We start from the raw sequence: 16,226 nt of genomic DNA, 5'->3' as shown, positions 1-16,226 counted from the left end.
CCACAGATTCACAACTCTCTGGGTGAAAACGTTTTTCCTCATCTCAGTCCTAAATGGCCGACCCCTTATTCTTAATCTGTGTGACCCCTGGTTCTGGACTCCCCCAACGTGGGGAACATGTTTCCTGCATCTAGCCTGTCCAATCCTTTAAGAATTTTATATGTTTCTATAAGATCCCCGCTCATCATTCTACATTCGAGTGGAGTGAATCTCACGGCAACTTTGAGCGCCACACGTCAGTTTCAGTTACACATTAGTTTATTGTCACGTGTAGCGAGGTACAGTGAAAAGCTTTTGTTGCGTGCTAACCAGTCAGCAGAAAGACAATACATGATTACAATCCAGTCGTTCACAGTGTACAGATACAGGATGAGGGAATAATGTTTAGCGCAAGGTAAAGCCACTGGTTTAAGAAGGTAGACAAAGTGAGAGATGCTGCTGCAGAAGTAGATGTCAGAGTGCGGAGCGATCGTGTGATGTGGACCTGCTTCTGTGACCAGCACGCATATAGTCACCTGGGCCTGGGTTCAACCTGGAAGCAGATCTGGTGAAATCTGGCCTTGGCAGCTGCAGTCCCTAATGTTGGCTGCACAGTACAGCACAGGAACAGGCCCTTCGCCCCGCACTGTCCGTGCAGAACATGAAGCCACGTTAAACATGAAAAGACACAGAGTGCTGGAGAAACTCAGTGGGTCAGGCAGCATCTGTGGAGAACATGGATAGGTGACGTTTCACAGTCGAAACCTTTCTTCACATCGAAACATCACCTATCCATGTTCCCCACAGATGCTGCCTTGCCTCAAGTTACTCCAGCACTCTGTGTCTTTTCATGTTTAACTTAATCCAAATTAATCCACAAACCGCACATCAGTGGAATGTGGGGGGAACCAGAATACTTGGTGGTGGTGGCGGGTGGGGGGGGCGGTTGTGTGAAGGGGGGGGCGGTTGTGTGAGGGGGGGGGGGCGGTTGTGTGAAGGGGGGGGCGGTTGTGTGAAGGGGGGGGGCGGTTGTGTGAAGGGGGGGGGGCGGTTGTGTGAAGGGGGGGGGGCGGGTGTGTGAAGGGGGGGGGCGGTTGTGTGAAGGGGGGGGGCGGTTGTGTGAAGGGGGGGGGGCAGGTCGGGGGGATGTGGGGAGAATTGCTCCAGTGAGAACAACCCAAGGTTGTCCAAACAATTAGGACAGCACGGTGGTGCAGCGGGTGGAGCTGCTGCCTCACAGCGCCAGAGACCCGGGTTCGATCCTGACTACGGGTGCTTTCTGCATGGAGTTTGCACGTTCTCCCCGTGACCTGCGTGGGTTTTCTCCGGGTGCTCCGGTTTCCTCCCACATCCCACAGTCGTGCGGGTTTGTAGGTTAATCGGCCCCTCTGTAAATTGTCCCCCAGTGTGTAGGGAGTGGACGAGAGAGTGGGATAGTATAGAACTAGTGTGAACGGGTGATCGATGGTCAGCATGGACTGGGTGGGCCGAAGGGCCTGTTTCCGTGCTGTATCTCTAAACTAAACTAAACTAAACCAAGTGAAATGTATATAGTGATTAAGAGGCATTTAGACAGACAGATAGATGAACAAGCCATAGAAGGCATCAGTCGTAATGTGGGCTAATGGGGATAGTGTGGACGGGGACAGACGTGATGGGCTGAAGGGCCTGTTTCGGTGCATACAACTGGAACTCTAGCACAGACTCCAAAGATGCCACAAAATGAGTCATAGAAAACATAGAAAATAGAAACATAGAAAATAGGTGCAGGAGGAGGCCATTTGGCCCTTCGAGCCAGCACCGCCATTCATTGAGTCCATCCACAACCTCTGCATGCCCGTTACTGATGGCACTTCCCTCATCCTTTACTGTGAAAACAACTGTTTAACTTTGAGATTAAACTCGTCCTCCAAGTCCAGCAGTTTTTTCTTCCTTTCTCTGAGCTCCCTTTGAAGCGCGTTGATCTTGCCTTGATCTCTGAGGATTTCCCCTCCGGACCGCAGAAGAGAAGCCACATGCGAATTACCTGCAAGAGAGTCGAGAGTCATGAGTGTTTATTGCATATATTTCGCTTGGGCAGTTTACAGCCCAGTGGTATGAATATTGAAGATAGACACAAAAAGCTGGAGTAACTCAGCGGGACAGGCAGCATCTTTGGAGAGAAGGAATGGGCGACGTTTCGGGTCGAGATCCTTCTTTAATATTGATTTCTCTAACTTTCAGGTAGCCCCTCCCCCACCCAAGTCGCACCAGCTTCTCGTTCTCACCCAACAAACAGCCAACAACGGCCTGTTCCCTTTATCATTGTTACATTTTTCCACATCTTTCATTCATTGTTCTTTATCTCTCCACATCACCGTCTATATCTCTCGTTTCCCTTATCCCTAACCAGTCTGGAGAAGGGCTGTAGATATCCACAGGTAGACAAAATTGTTGGAGGAACTCAGCAGGTACGGCAGCATCTATGGAGCGAAGGAAAAAGGCAACGTTTCGGGACTATTATCTGAATGGTGGCCGATTAGGAAAAGGGGAGATGCAACGAGACCTGGGTGTCATGGTACACCAGTCATTGAAAGTAGGCATGCAGGTGCAGCAGGCAGTGAAGAAAGCGAATGGTATGTTAGCATTCATAGCAAAAGGATTTGAGTATAGGAGCAGGGAGGTTCTAATGCAGTTGTACAGGGAGTATTGCGTATAGTTTTGGTCTCCTAATCTGATGAAAGACATTCTTGCCATAGAGGGATTACAGAGAAGGTTCACCAGACTGATTACTGGGATGTCAGGACCTTCATATGAAGAAAGACTAGATAGACTCGGCTTGTACACGCTAGAATTCAGAAGATTGAGGGGGGGAATCTTATAGAAACTTACAAGATTCTTAAGGGGTTGGACAGGCTAGATGCAGGAAGATTATTCCCGATGTTGGGGAAGTCCAGAACTAGGGGTCACAGTTTAAGGATAAGAGGGAAGTCTTTTAGGACCGAGATGAGAAAATCATTTTTTACACAGAGAGTGGTGAATCTCTGGAATTCTCTGCCACAGAAGGTAGTTGAGGCCACAGTTCATTGGCAATATTTAAGAGGGTGTTAGATGTGGCCCTTGTGGCTAAAGGGATCAGGGGGTATGGAGAGAAGGCAGGGATGGGATACTGAGTTGGATGATCAGCCATGATCATATCGAATGGCGGTGCAGGCTCGAAGGGCAGAATGGCCTACTCCTGCACCTATTTTCTATGTTTCTATGTTTCTATGAAGGAAATAGGAAACATTGCCTATTTCCAGAAGGGTTTCGGCCCGAAACGTTGCCTATTTCCTTCGCTCCATAGATGCTGCCTCACCCACTGAGTTTCTCCAGCAATTTTGTCTACCTTCGATTTTCCAGCATCTGCAGTTCCTTCTTGAACGTAGATACCCACATCCTGTTTGTAAATTCAATAAAGGTGCAGGAAGGAACTGCAGATGCTGGTTTACATTGAAAATAGACACAAAAAGCTGGAGTAACTCAGCGGGACAGGCAGCATCTCCGGAGAGAAGGAATGACACATACGTGAAATGGAACAGTTCGATGAGTTACTGGAGCCAAGGGCTTGGTTCCTGCACTATCGCCCCTACAATGAACGACCTGGTTTTATTCAGTCTGTGTGGGTTCACCACACCTTGGCACAAAGCTCGCCATCTAGACGCAAGGAGCACCCGCTCAATACTATTAAATCCATCACACACAGACTCCAGGGCATGTAGCAACTCACTACAGTTAGCCCATGCAGCTGTACATGGAACATAAGTAAATAAGTTTATTGGCCAAGTATTCACATACAAGGAATTTGCCTTGGTGCTCCACCCACAAGTAACAACATGACATACAATGACAGTTACGAATGACTCAGAAAACACTAAACATTAATAATAATAAAACATTCATGATAAAACACCATTGATCAATGATGTGAACCAACAAAATACCAGATCAAAGGGAGGCTACAGATTTTTGGCTGTTGAGTAGAGCAACTACTCGTGGATAAAAACTGTTTTTATGTCTGGTTGTGGCAGCTTTGACAGTCCGGAGTCGCCTTCCAGAGGGAAATGATTCAAAGAGTTTGTGGCCAGGGTGAGTGGGGTCGGAGATGATCTTGCCCGCTCGCTTCCTGGCCTAGAACATAGAACAGTACAGCACAAGAGTCAAGACCAACTCTTGTCCACCTGCACGTGATCCGTATCCTTGTGCCTATCCAAAAGTGTATTAAACGCCACGATGGTATCTGCCCCCTCCACCACCACCCCTGGCAGCACGCCATTGACTTCCCTCCGTTGGTTTCCCAAGAGTAAACTAAACAAGAGTGTACTTACGTCCGTGGATGTAGTCGTTCCAGAAACACTCCTGCAGAGAATAAAGATGGCTTTAAATATCTCCAACTTTGACAATGAGCCACCATCAGACAGGAGGGCCCTGCACAACACTAATCACCACCCCAGCACCAGGGATCCAATACACAATGGACATTGTTATTGCAGTGTGACAGGCCTGGTTACCCAGGTCGAGTCCCAGAGTCACACACTCTTCAACCCAAACTCTGCGTGGCCCAACTACGCTCGTATGACCTGTGAACCTCTTCCATCCAACGTGACAGAAGGCCAAAAGTGATAAGGAGCAGAATCAGGCCATTCAGCCCATCAAGTGTACTCCGCCATTCAATCATGGCCGATCTATCTCTCCCTCCTAACCCCATTCTCCTGCCTTCTCCCCATTACCTCTGACATCCGCACTAATCAAGAATCTGCAGGACGCACAAGAAGGCATCTTCCCGTGACTCCTTCCCCATGGCAGATGAAGTTTAATACGGATAAATGTGAGGTTATCCACTTTGGTATAAAAAACAGGAAGGCAGATTACTATCTAAATAGTGTTGTTGGGAAAAGGGGAATTACAATTGGATCTGGGGGTCCTTGTTCATCAGTCTATGAAAGTAAGCATGCAGGTACAGCAGGCAGTGAAGAAAGCAAATGGCAGGTAAACAAAAATGCTGGGGAAACTCAGCGGGTGCAGCAGCATCTATGGAGCGAAGGAAATAGGCGACGTTTCGGGCCGAAACCCTTCTTCAGACTGATGGGGGGTGGGGGGGGGGGGGGAAGAAGAAGGAAAAGGGGAGGAGGAGGAGGAGCCCGAGGATGGGCGGATGGGAGGGTGGGAGGAGACAGCTAGAGGGTTAAGCAAATGGCATGTTGGCCTTTATAACAAGAGTCGTCGAGTGTAGGAGCAAAGAGGTCCTTCTGCAGTTGTACGGAGCCCTAGTGAGACCACACCTGGAGTATTGTGTGTAGTTTTGGTCCCCTAATTTGAGGAAGGACATTCTTGTTATTGAGGGAGTGCAGCGTAGGTTCACAAGGATAATTCCCGGGATGGCGGGACTGTCATATGCTGAGAGAATGGAGCAGCTGGGCTTGTACACTCTGGAGTTAAAAAGGATGAGAGGGTATCTTATTGAAACATAAGGTTGTTAAGGGTTTGGGCACGCTAGAGGCAGGAAACATGTTCCAGATGTTGGGGGAGTCCAGAACCAGGGGCCACAGCTTAAGAATAAGGGGTAAGCCATTTAGAACGGAGACGAGGAAACACTTTTTCTCACAGAGACTGGTGAGTCTGTGGAATTCTCTGCCTCTGAGGGCGGTGGAGGCCGGTTCTCTGGATACTTTCAAGAAAGAGCTAGATAGGGCTCTTTAAGATAGCGGAGTCAGGGGATATGGGGAGAAGGCAGGAACGGGGTACTGATTGTGGATGATCAGCCATGATCACATTGAATGGCAGTGCTGGCTCGAAGGGCCGAATGGCCTCCTCCTGCACCTATTGTCTATTGATCTGGTGCCACCTGCTCTACTCTGCCAATCCACACTGAGGCAGCGCCCATGTCAGTCTGTACCACTGGTACCACCACAAACCCTAGGTTTGTACCTTCAGAACTTGTGTTGTTGTTGATGGTGAGTGGGGTGAGGGGAGGGTGAGCTCTCCTAGAGTCTACAATCAATTCCACTGTCTTAAGAGCATTGAGCTCCAGGTTGTTACGAAGGCACCAGGATGCCAGCTGTGTCACTTCCTGTCTGACGGCAGATTCCTCCCCATCCTGGATCAGTCCAATCAGGGTTGTGTCGTCCGCAAACTTGAGAAGCTTGACTGAGGAGTCAGTGGAAGTGCAGTCGTTGGTGTAGAGGAGAGGGGGAGAGTACGCAGCCTTGCGGTGCTCCTATGTTGAGGGTCTACGGGTCCGAGATGTGCTTCCCCAGCCTTACATGCTGCTTCCTGTCTGTCAGGAAACTGGTGATCCACCGACAGAGGGGTTCAGGCACAGTCAACTCGGAAAGTTTGGAGTGTAGTAGCTCTGGCACAATGGTGTTGAATGCAGAGCTAAAATCAACAAACAAAATCCTCACATACGTCCCCTGGCGGTCTAGGTGCTGTAGGATGAAGTGCAGGCCCAGGTTGCCTGCATTCATCCACAGATCTATTGGCCCAATATGCAATCGAAGGGGTTTTGTGATATTTTTCAGCTTGGCCAGCACAAGCCTTTCAAGGGTCTTCATGACTACAGAGGTAGGTGCGACAGGCCAGTAATCCTTGCCTCTTTGGGTACAGGGACAATAGCACAGACTTTGAAGCAGGCAGGGACAGTACATGTTTGCAGGGGCTGGTTGAAAATGTCTGTGTAGACCGGTGTCCGCTGTTCAGCACAGAGTTTGAGCGTAGAGGGAGAAACATTGTCCGGTCCTGGAGATTTATTTCGGCTTTTCTGTCTTAGGAACATAGGTTTAAGGTGAAATGGAAAAGATTTAATCAGAATCTGAGGGGTAACCTTTTCACACAGAGGGTGGTGGGTGTATGGAACGAGCTGCCAGAGGAGGTAGTTGAGGCTGGGACTATCCCAACGTTTAAGAGACATTTGGATGGTTACATGGATAGGACAGGTTTGGAGGGATATGGAGGTGAGCAGGCAGGTGGGACTAGTGTAGCCGCAGGCAGGTGGGACTAGTGTAGCTGGGACATTGTTGGTCGGTGTGGGCAAGTTGGGCGGAAGGGGCTGTTTCCACACTGTATCACTCTGTGACTCTATATCAGGTCTGGGCATGGGCTACAGGGTCACAACTTAGTCCTTACTGTTTTGCTTTCGTCTTTATAAATCTCTTGGACTTCTCCGTACGTGCAAATTTCTTCTGAGCACTCTCGTTCCAGACTCCCGAATAAAGATTTCTCTCTCGGAAGATTCTTCATGAAATCGCAAGCGCTATGTTTCTGTAGAAATACTGAAAAACACATCCATAGTGTTAAAGGAGAAGAGACGTCTCGACCCGAAACGTCACCTACGTTACTCCAGCACTCTGTGAAACGTCACCTATCCATGTTCTCCACAGATGCTGCCTGACCCGCTGAGTTACTCCAGAACTCTGTGAAACGTCACCTATCCATGTTCTCCACAGATGCTGCCTGACCCGCTGAGTTACTCCAGAACTCTGCGTCACATTTCATTTCAAAATCATGACAATCAGGAGTGAAAAGCCAAAGGTGCCAGAGCGACTTTGGGTGTTTCTGGATTTGCCCATCCCACCACCCACCCTCAGGGTAAACAATTTGTAACCTATTATTCTGCGCAGAACAATGCAAATGCCGATTGGCAGCCTTTCCCCAACCGGGAGATCTCCACCCAAGTCACCTATCCATGTTCTCCGCAGCGGGTCAGGCAGCATCTGTGGAGAACATGGATAGGTGACGTTTCAGAGTGCTGGAGTAACTCAGCGGGTCAGGCAGCATCTGTGGAGAACATGGATAGGTGACGTTTCACTGAGTGCTGGAGTAACTCAGTGGGTCAGGCAGCATCTGTGGAGAACATGGATAGGTGACGTTTCACAGAGTGCTGGAGTAACTCAGCGGGTCAGGCAGCATCTGTGGAGAACATGGATAGGTGACGTTTCACAGAGTGCTGGAGTAACTCAGCGGGTCAGGCAGCATCTGTGGAGAACATGGATAGGTGACGTTTCACAGAGTGCTGGAGTAACTCAGCGGGTCAGGCAGCATCTGTGGAGAACATGGATAGGTGACGTTTCACAGTGATATTTCACGGTCAGGACCCTTCTTCAGATTCAAACGGCCCATTCTGAAGAGGATGCTAACCTGAAAAGTCACCTGTCCACGTTCTCCACAGATGCTGCCTGACCTACTGAGTTACTCCAGCACTCTGTGTGTGTTTGTGTGAATCAGTGTGGGAGACTCACCCCGCTCAAGCGGAGGAGACACGGTCGGTCCGCCCCCTCCCTCTGTGGTGTTTGTCGACAGTGTGGAGTTCAGCGCTAGCTTGGCATGGGCACCATGCTCCTCTGGAACATTTTCCAGCATTGGGGAACCTGCAGGAACAGTAGAGGTGGCATTGGGACAGATAATGGAACTGGCAGGGGTTGGAGGGATAGAAACATAGACAATAGGTGCAGGAGTAGGCCATTCAGCCCTTCGAGCCACCACCGCCATCCAATATGATTATGGCTGATCATACACAATCAGTACCCCGTTCCTGCTTCCTCCCCATATCCCTTGATTCCGTTAGCCCTAAGAGCTAAATCCAACTCTCTCTTGAAAACATCCAGTGAATTGGGCTCCACTGCCTTCTATGGCAGAGAATTCCATAGATTCACAACTCTCTGGGTGAAAACGTTTTTCCTCGTCTCAGTCCTAAATGGCCGACCCCTTATTCTTAAACAGTGACCCCTGGTTCTGGACTCCCCCAACATCGGGAACATTTTTCCTGCATCTAGCCTGTCCAATACTTTAAGAATTGTGTATGTTTCTAAAAGATACCCTCTCATCCTTCTAAATTCCAGTGAATACAAGCCCAGTCAATCTGTTCTTTCATCATATGTCAGCCCCGCCATCCCGGGAATTAACCTGGTGAACCTAAGCTGCACTCCCTCAATAGCAAGACTGATTGATTGAAAGGGTACAGCATGGAAACAGGCCCTTCGGCCCACCGAATCGATATAGCATCGTTCTGTGATTTAATTAAGTTTGGTTAAGTTTAGAGATACAGCTCAGAAACAGGCCCTTCGGCCCATCGATGCCACGCCGACCAGGAACTGCAGATGCTGGTTTACATTGAAAATAGACACAAAAAGCTGGAGTAACTCAGCGGGACAGGCAGCATCTCCGGAGAGAAGGAATGACGCATACGTGAAATGGAACAGTTCGATGAGTTACTGGAGCCAAGGGCTTGGTTCCTGCAATATCGCCCCTACAATGAACGACCTGGTTTTATTCAGTCTGTGTGGGTTCACCACACCTTGGCACAAAGCTCGCCATCTAGACGCAAGGAGCACCCGCTCAATACTATTAAATCCATCACACACAGACTCCAGGGCATGTAGCAACTCACTACAGTTAGCCCATGCAGCTGTACATGGAACATAAGTAAATAGGTTTATTGGCCAAGTATTCACATACAAGGAATTTGCCTTGGTGCTCCGCCCACAAGTAACAACATGACATACAATGACAGTTACGAATGACTCAGAAAACACTAAACATTAATAATAATAAAACATTCATGATAAAACACCATTGATCAATGATGTGAACCAACAAAATACCAGATCAAAGGGAGGCTACAGATTTTTGGCTGTTGAGTAGAGCAACTACTCGTGGATAAAAACTGTTTTTATGTCTGGTTGTGGCAGCTTTGACAGTCCGGAGTCGCCTTCCAGAGGGAAATGATTCAAAGAGTTTGTGGCCAGGGTGAGAGGGGTCGGAGATGATCTTGCCCGCTCGCTTCCTGGCCTAGAACATAGAACAGTACAGCACAAGAGTCAAGACCAACTCTTGTCCACCTGCACGTGATCCGTATCCTTGTGCCTATCCAAAAGTGTATTAAACGCCACGATGGTATCTGCCCCCTCCACCACCACCCCTGGCAGCACGCCATTGACTTCCCTCCGTTGGTTTCCCAAGAGTAAACTAAACAAGAGTGTACTTACGTCCGTGGATGTAGTCGTTCCAGAAACACTCCTGCAGAGAATAAAGATGGCTTTAAATATCTCCAACTTTGACAATGAGCCACCATCAGACAGGAGGGCCCTGCACAACACTAATCACCACCCCAGCACCAGGGATCCAAATACACAATGGACATTGTTATTGCAGTGTGACAGGCCTGGTTACCCGGTCGAGTCCCAGAGTCACACACTCTTCAACCCAAACTCTGCGTGGCCCAACTACGCTCGTATGACCTGTGAACCTCTTCCATCCAACGTGACAGAAGGCCAAAAGTGATAAGGAGCAGAATCAGGCCATTCAGCCCATCAAGTGTACTCCGCCATTCAATCATGGCCGATCTATCTCTCCCTCCTAACCCCATTCTCCTGCCTTCTCCCCATTACCTCTGACATCCGCACTAATCAAGAATCTGCAGGACGCACAAGAAGGCATCTTCCCGTGACTCCTTCCCCATGGCAGATGAAGTTTAATACGGATAAATGTGAGGTTATCCACTTTGGTATAAAAAACAGGAAGGCAGATTACTATCTAAATAGTGTTGTTGGGAAAAGGGGAATTACAATTGGATCTGGGGGTCCTTGTTCATCAGTCTATGAAAGTAAGCATGCAGGTACAGCAGGCAGTGAAGAAAGCAAATGGCAGGTAAACAAAAATGCTGGGGAAACTCAGCGGGTGCAGCAGCATCTATGGAGCGAAGGAAATAGGCGACGTTTCGGGCCGAAACCCTTCTTCAGACTGATGGGGGGTGGGGGGGGGGGGGGGGGAAGAAGAAGGAAAAGGGGGGGAGGAGGAGGAGCCCGAGGATGGGCGGATGGGAGGGTGGGAGGAGACAGCTAGAGGGTTAAGCAAATGGCATGTTGGCCTTTATAACAAGAGTCGTCGAGTATAGGAGCAAAGAGGTCCTTCTGCAGTTGTACGGAGCCCTAGTGAGACCACACCTGGAGTATTGTGTGTAGTTTTGGTCCCCTAATTTGAGGAAGGACATTCTTGTTATTGAGGGAGTGCAGCGTAGGTTCACAAGGATAATTCCCGGGATGGCGGGACTGTCATATGCTGAGAGAATGGAGCAGCTGGGCTTGTACACTCTGGAGTTAAAAAGGATGAGAGGGTATCTTATTGAAACATAAGGTTGTTAAGGGTTTGGGCACGCTAGAGGCAGGAAACATGTTCCAGATGTTGGGGGAGTCCAGAACCAGGGGCCACAGCTTAAGAATAAGGGGTAAGCCATTTAGAACGGAGACGAGGAAACACTTTTTCTCACAGAGACTGGTGAGTCTGTGGAATTCTCTGCCTCTGAGGGCGGTGGAGGCCGGTTCTCTGGATACTTTCAAGAAAGAGCTAGATAGGGCTCTTTAAGATAGCGGAGTCAGGGGATATGGGGAGAAGGCAGGAACGGGGTACTGATTGTGGATGATCAGCCATGATCACATTGAATGGCAGTGCTGGCTCGAAGGGCCGAATGGCCTCCTCCTGCACCTATTGTCTATTGATCTGGTGCCACCTGCTCTACTCTGCCAATCCACACTGAGGCAGCGCCCATGTCAGTCTGTACCACTGGTACCACCACAAACCCTAGGTTTGTACCTTCAGAACTTGTGTTGTTGTTGATGGTGAGTGGGGTGAGGGGAGGGTGAGCTCTCCTAGAGTCTACAATCAATTCCACTGTCTTAAGAGCATTGAGCTCCAGGTTGTTACGAAGGCACCAGGATGCCAGCTGTGTCACTTCCTGTCTGACGGCAGATTCCTCCCCATCCTGGATCAGTCCAATCAGGGTTGTGTCGTCCGCAAACTTGAGAAGCTTGACTGAGGAGTCAGTGGAAGTGCAGTCGTTGGTGTAGAGGAGAGGGGGGAGTACGCAGCCTTGCGGTGCTCCTATGTTGAGGGTCTACGGGTCCGAGATGTGCTTCCCCAGCCTTACATGCTGCTTCCTGTCTGTCAGGAAACTGGTGATCCACCGACAGAGGGGTTCAGGCACAGTCAACTCGGAAAGTTTGGAGTGTAGTAGCTCTGGCACAATGGTGTTGAATGCAGAGCTAAAATCAACAAACAAAATCCTCACATACGTCCCCTGGCGGTCTAGGTGCTGTAGGATGAAGTGCAGGCCCAGGTTGCCTGCATTCATCCACAGATCTATTGGCCCAATATGCAATCGAAGGGGTTTTGTGATATTTTTCAGCTTGGCCAGCACAAGCCTTTCAAGGGTCTTCATGACTACAGAGGTAGGTGCGACAGGCCAGTAATCCTTGCCTCTTTGGGTACAGGGACAATAGCACAGACTTTGAAGCAGGCAGGGACAGTACATGTTTGCAGGGGCTGGTTGAAAATGTCTGTGTAGACCGGTGTCCGCTGTTCAGCACAGAGTTTGAGCGTAGAGGGAGAAACATTGTCCGGTCCTGGAGATTTATTTCGGCTTTTCTGTCTTAGGAACATAGGTTTAAGGTGAAATGGAAAAGATTTAATCAGAATCTGAGGGGTAACCTTTTCACACAGAGGGTGGTGGGTGTATGGAACGAGCTGCCAGAGGAGGTAGTTGAGGCTGGGACTATCCCAACGTTTAAGAGACATTTGGATGGTTACATGGATAGGACAGGTTTGGAGGGATATGGAGGTGAGCAGGCAGGTGGGACTAGTGTAGCCGCAGGCAGGTGGGACTAGTGTAGCTGGGACATTGTTGGTCGGTGTGGGCAAGTTGGGCGGAAGGGGCTGTTTCCACACTGTATCACTCTGTGACTCTATATCAGGTCTGGGCATGGGCTACAGGGTCACAACTTAGTCCTTACTGTTTTGCTTTCGTCTTTATAAATCTCTTGGACTTCTCCGTACGTGCAAATTTCTTCTGAGCACTCTCGTTCCAGACTCCCGAATAAAGATTTCTCTCTCGGAAGATTCTTCATGAAATCGCAAGCGCTATGTTTCTGTAGAAATACTGAAAAACACATCCATAGTGTTAAAGGAGAAGAGACGTCTCGACCCGAAACGTCACCTACGTTACTCCAGCACTCTGTGAAACGTCACCTATCCATGTTCTCCACAGATGCTGCCTGACCCGCTGAGTTACTCCAGAACTCTGTGAAACGTCACCTATCCATGTTCTCCACAGATGCTGCCTGACCCGCTGAGTTACTCCAGAACTCTGCGTCACATTTCATTTCAAAATCATGACAATCAGGAGTGAAAAGCCAAAGGTGCCAGAGCGACTTTGGGTGTTTCTGGATTTGCCCATCCCACCACCCACCCTCAGGGTAAACAATTTGTAACCTATTATTCTGCGCAGAACAATGCAAATGCCGATTGGCAGCCTTTCCCCAACCGGGAGATCTCCACCCAAGTCACCTATCCATGTTCTCCGCAGCGGGTCAGGCAGCATCTGTGGAGAACATGGATAGGTGACGTTTCAGAGTGCTGGAGTAACTCAGCGGGTCAGGCAGCATCTGTGGAGAACATGGATAGGTGACGTTTCACTGAGTGCTGGAGTAACTCAGTGGGTCAGGCAGCATCTGTGGAGAACATGGATAGGTGACGTTTCACAGAGTGCTGGAGTAACTCAGCGGGTCAGGCAGCATCTGTGGAGAACATGGATAGGTGACGTTTCACAGAGTGCTGGAGTAACTCAGCGGGTCAGGCAGCATCTGTGGAGAACATGGATAGGTGACGTTTCACAGAGTGCTGGAGTAACTCAGCGGGTTTCACAGTGATATTTCACGGTCAGGACCCTTCTTCAGATTCAAACGGCCCATTCTGAAGAGGATGCTAACCTGAAAAGTCACCTGTCCACGTTCTCCACAGATGCTGCCTGACCTACTGAGTTACTCCAGCACTCTGTGTGTGTTTGTGTGAATCAGTGTGGGAGACTCACCCCGCTCAAGCGGAGGAGACACGGTCGGTCCGCCCCCTCCCTCTGTGGTGTTTGTCGACAGTGTGGAGTTCAGCGCTAGCTTGGCATGGGCACCATGCTCCTCTGGAACATTTTCCAGCATTGGGGAACCTGCAGGAACAGTAGAGGTGGCATTGGGACAGATAATGGAACTGGCAGGGGTTGGAGGGATAGAAACATAGACAATAGGTGCAGGAGTAGGCCATTCAGCCCTTCGAGCCACCACCGCCATCCAATATGATTATGGCTGATCATACACAATCAGTACCCCGTTCCTGCTTCCTCCCCATATCCCTTGATTCCGTTAGCCCTAAGAGCTAAATCCAACTCTCTCTTGAAAACATCCAGTGAATTGGGCTCCACTGCCTTCTTTTTTTAATATATTTTTTTATTAAAGGTAATCAATTACAATGCTTCAAACAACTTTATATCAAATTAATTCAATTTGCATTAAGTAAAACACTAGTAATACTTATCTACTGTTTTTTTAGAAATAATGATAGAGAAAGAATAGAGAAAGAATAAATCATTAAGAGAGTGATTAAATAATAATTTGATTATATATAAGAAAGAAAAGAGAAACGAAAAAAAAAAAAAAAAAAAAAAATAAAAAACATTTTTAGTAACCACAATATGTATTATTACTAACACTACTACAAGTGATAGTATCAATAAAGACATATATGTAATACCAATATAAAAATGAATTATTCTCACCAAATCCCGCAGGGTGCACGTCGAGCTGTGTTGCCAAGAACAGCTACTTCTCTAAATACTGTATATATGGAGACCATATCTGTTCAAAAGAATTATACTTGTCCAATAGGACAAATCTAATTCTTTCCAGATGTAACGTCTCCATCATCTCTGTTGCCCACATTTTGGTTGTGGGGGATAATGTTCCCTTCCAAAATTTCAATATGATTTTTTTTCCAATTATTAAACAGTAATCAAAGAAATTTCTTTGATTTACTGTAAGTGATAGATGTAAATCCGGAATTCCAAATATTATTAGCTTTGGGTTAGGGTCCAATTTAACTTTGATGACTTCAGAAATAACTTTAAAGATTTCTGTCCAGTAATAATTCAATTTAGGACATGTAACGAAACTATGTATTAAATTTGCCTCTGCTTTCTTGCACTTATCACAAATAGCGGAGAGATTCGGAAAAATACTATTTAATTTAGTTTTCGAATAATGTAACCTATATAATACTTTAAATTGTATCAGTATATGTCTGGCGTTTAATGAACACCGGTGTATTCGTTGTAGACTTTCTTCCCAGTTTTCTTTTGTTATAGCCAATCCCATTTCATTTTCCCATGCTTGACGATATACTTCCGTTATTGGATTCTCCTTATCCAAAATGATGTAATATATAGGCTATTAATTTTTCTGTATTTGGATATAAATAAACAGTTCATCTAACAATCCTGCTTCTTTATTTTTATAATCTTGTGTATTGGATTTAATATAATCTCTAATTTGTAAATACCTAAAACAAATGTTGTGGAGGACAATCCATAAATATCTTGTAACTCCTGGAATAAAAGAAATTTTCCTTTTTCTATACAGATGTTCTATCCTTGTAATTCCATAAATCATCCCATTGTTTTAAACCCCATCTAATATAGCAGGTTTTAAACGATGGATATTCATAATTGGTAATCTAAATGAGAGATTATCCAAGTGTAGAGTCTTAACTATTTGTTTCCAAATACGTCTATTATTATATATATTATGTTGTCTTTATAATATTTTTTTTGTACTTCCGTTGGTGCAAAAATTATCGAACACATTGAAAGGTAGACAGTCCTCCTTTTCTATATTTAACCATGTCGGTTCATGATCCATATTTACCCACCAGAAATTCATATTCTTAATCTGAACAGCCCAAAAATAATATAAAAGTTTGGAAGTGCTAATCCTCCATTTATCTTAGCTTTGCATAGATGTTTTTTATTTATTCTGTGATTTTTATAATCCCAAATAAAGCTATTGACAATATTATCAATTTTTTTAAAAAAGTTTTCGGAAAGAAAAAAGGAATAGCCTGAAACAAATATAACAACTGCGGTAGAATACCATCTTTATGGCACTTATTCTACCAATCATGGATATAGGCAGTGTTTTCCAATATTAAAATATTTTTTCTAAGTTTATCTAATAGTTGAGGATAGTTGGATTTTATTAATGAGTTATGAGTTTTAGTTACGTTAATCCCTAAATATTTAAGTTTGTCTGTAACTACTTTTAATGGGTATTGTGTAATGTATTAAGATTTATTCCTGTTATTGGCATAATCTCGCTTTTATCCCAATTAATCCTATACCCGAAAATGCACCAAACTTA

General features: G+C 46.8%; 1 protein-coding gene across 1 annotated transcript; it reads right to left on the bottom strand.

Moving 5' to 3' along the window:
- Positions 1 to 1,803: 1,803 nt before the first annotated feature.
- LOC116987072 (coagulation factor VII-like) lies at positions 1,804 to 7,260 on the bottom strand. Its single transcript, XM_033042977.1, has 3 exons — positions 7,123 to 7,260; positions 4,326 to 4,356; positions 1,804 to 2,005 (listed from the first exon to the last, which is right to left on the bottom strand). The coding sequence occupies exons 1-3, from the start codon at positions 7,234 to 7,236 to the stop codon at positions 1,845 to 1,847; spliced, it is 306 nt and encodes a 101-aa protein (XP_032898868.1). The 5' UTR covers positions 7,237 to 7,260; the 3' UTR covers positions 1,804 to 1,844.
- Positions 7,261 to 16,226: the final 8,966 nt, after the last annotated feature.

Source organism: Amblyraja radiata, chromosome 24 (assembly GCF_010909765.2).
Source record: "Amblyraja radiata isolate CabotCenter1 chromosome 24, sAmbRad1.1.pri, whole genome shotgun sequence".
Taxonomy (NCBI): domain Eukaryota; kingdom Metazoa; phylum Chordata; class Chondrichthyes; order Rajiformes; family Rajidae; genus Amblyraja; species Amblyraja radiata.
Note: the sequence above shows the minus strand (reverse complement) of the source record. Positions and strands in the feature narration are given on the sequence as shown.

Coding starts and splice junctions, on each gene's coding strand:
- LOC116987072 (XM_033042977.1), bottom strand. CDS start 7,236: ATGAAGAATCTTCCGAGAGAGAAATCTTTATTCGGGAGTCTGGAACGA. Junction 4,357..7,122: donor ATAAAGACGAAAGCAAAACA/GTAAGGACTAAG, acceptor TATTCTCTGCAG/GAGTGTTTCTGGAACGACTA. Junction 2,006..4,325: donor GAACGACTACATCCACGGAC/GTAAGTACACTC, acceptor ACTCTCTTGCAG/GTAATTCGCATGTGGCTTCT.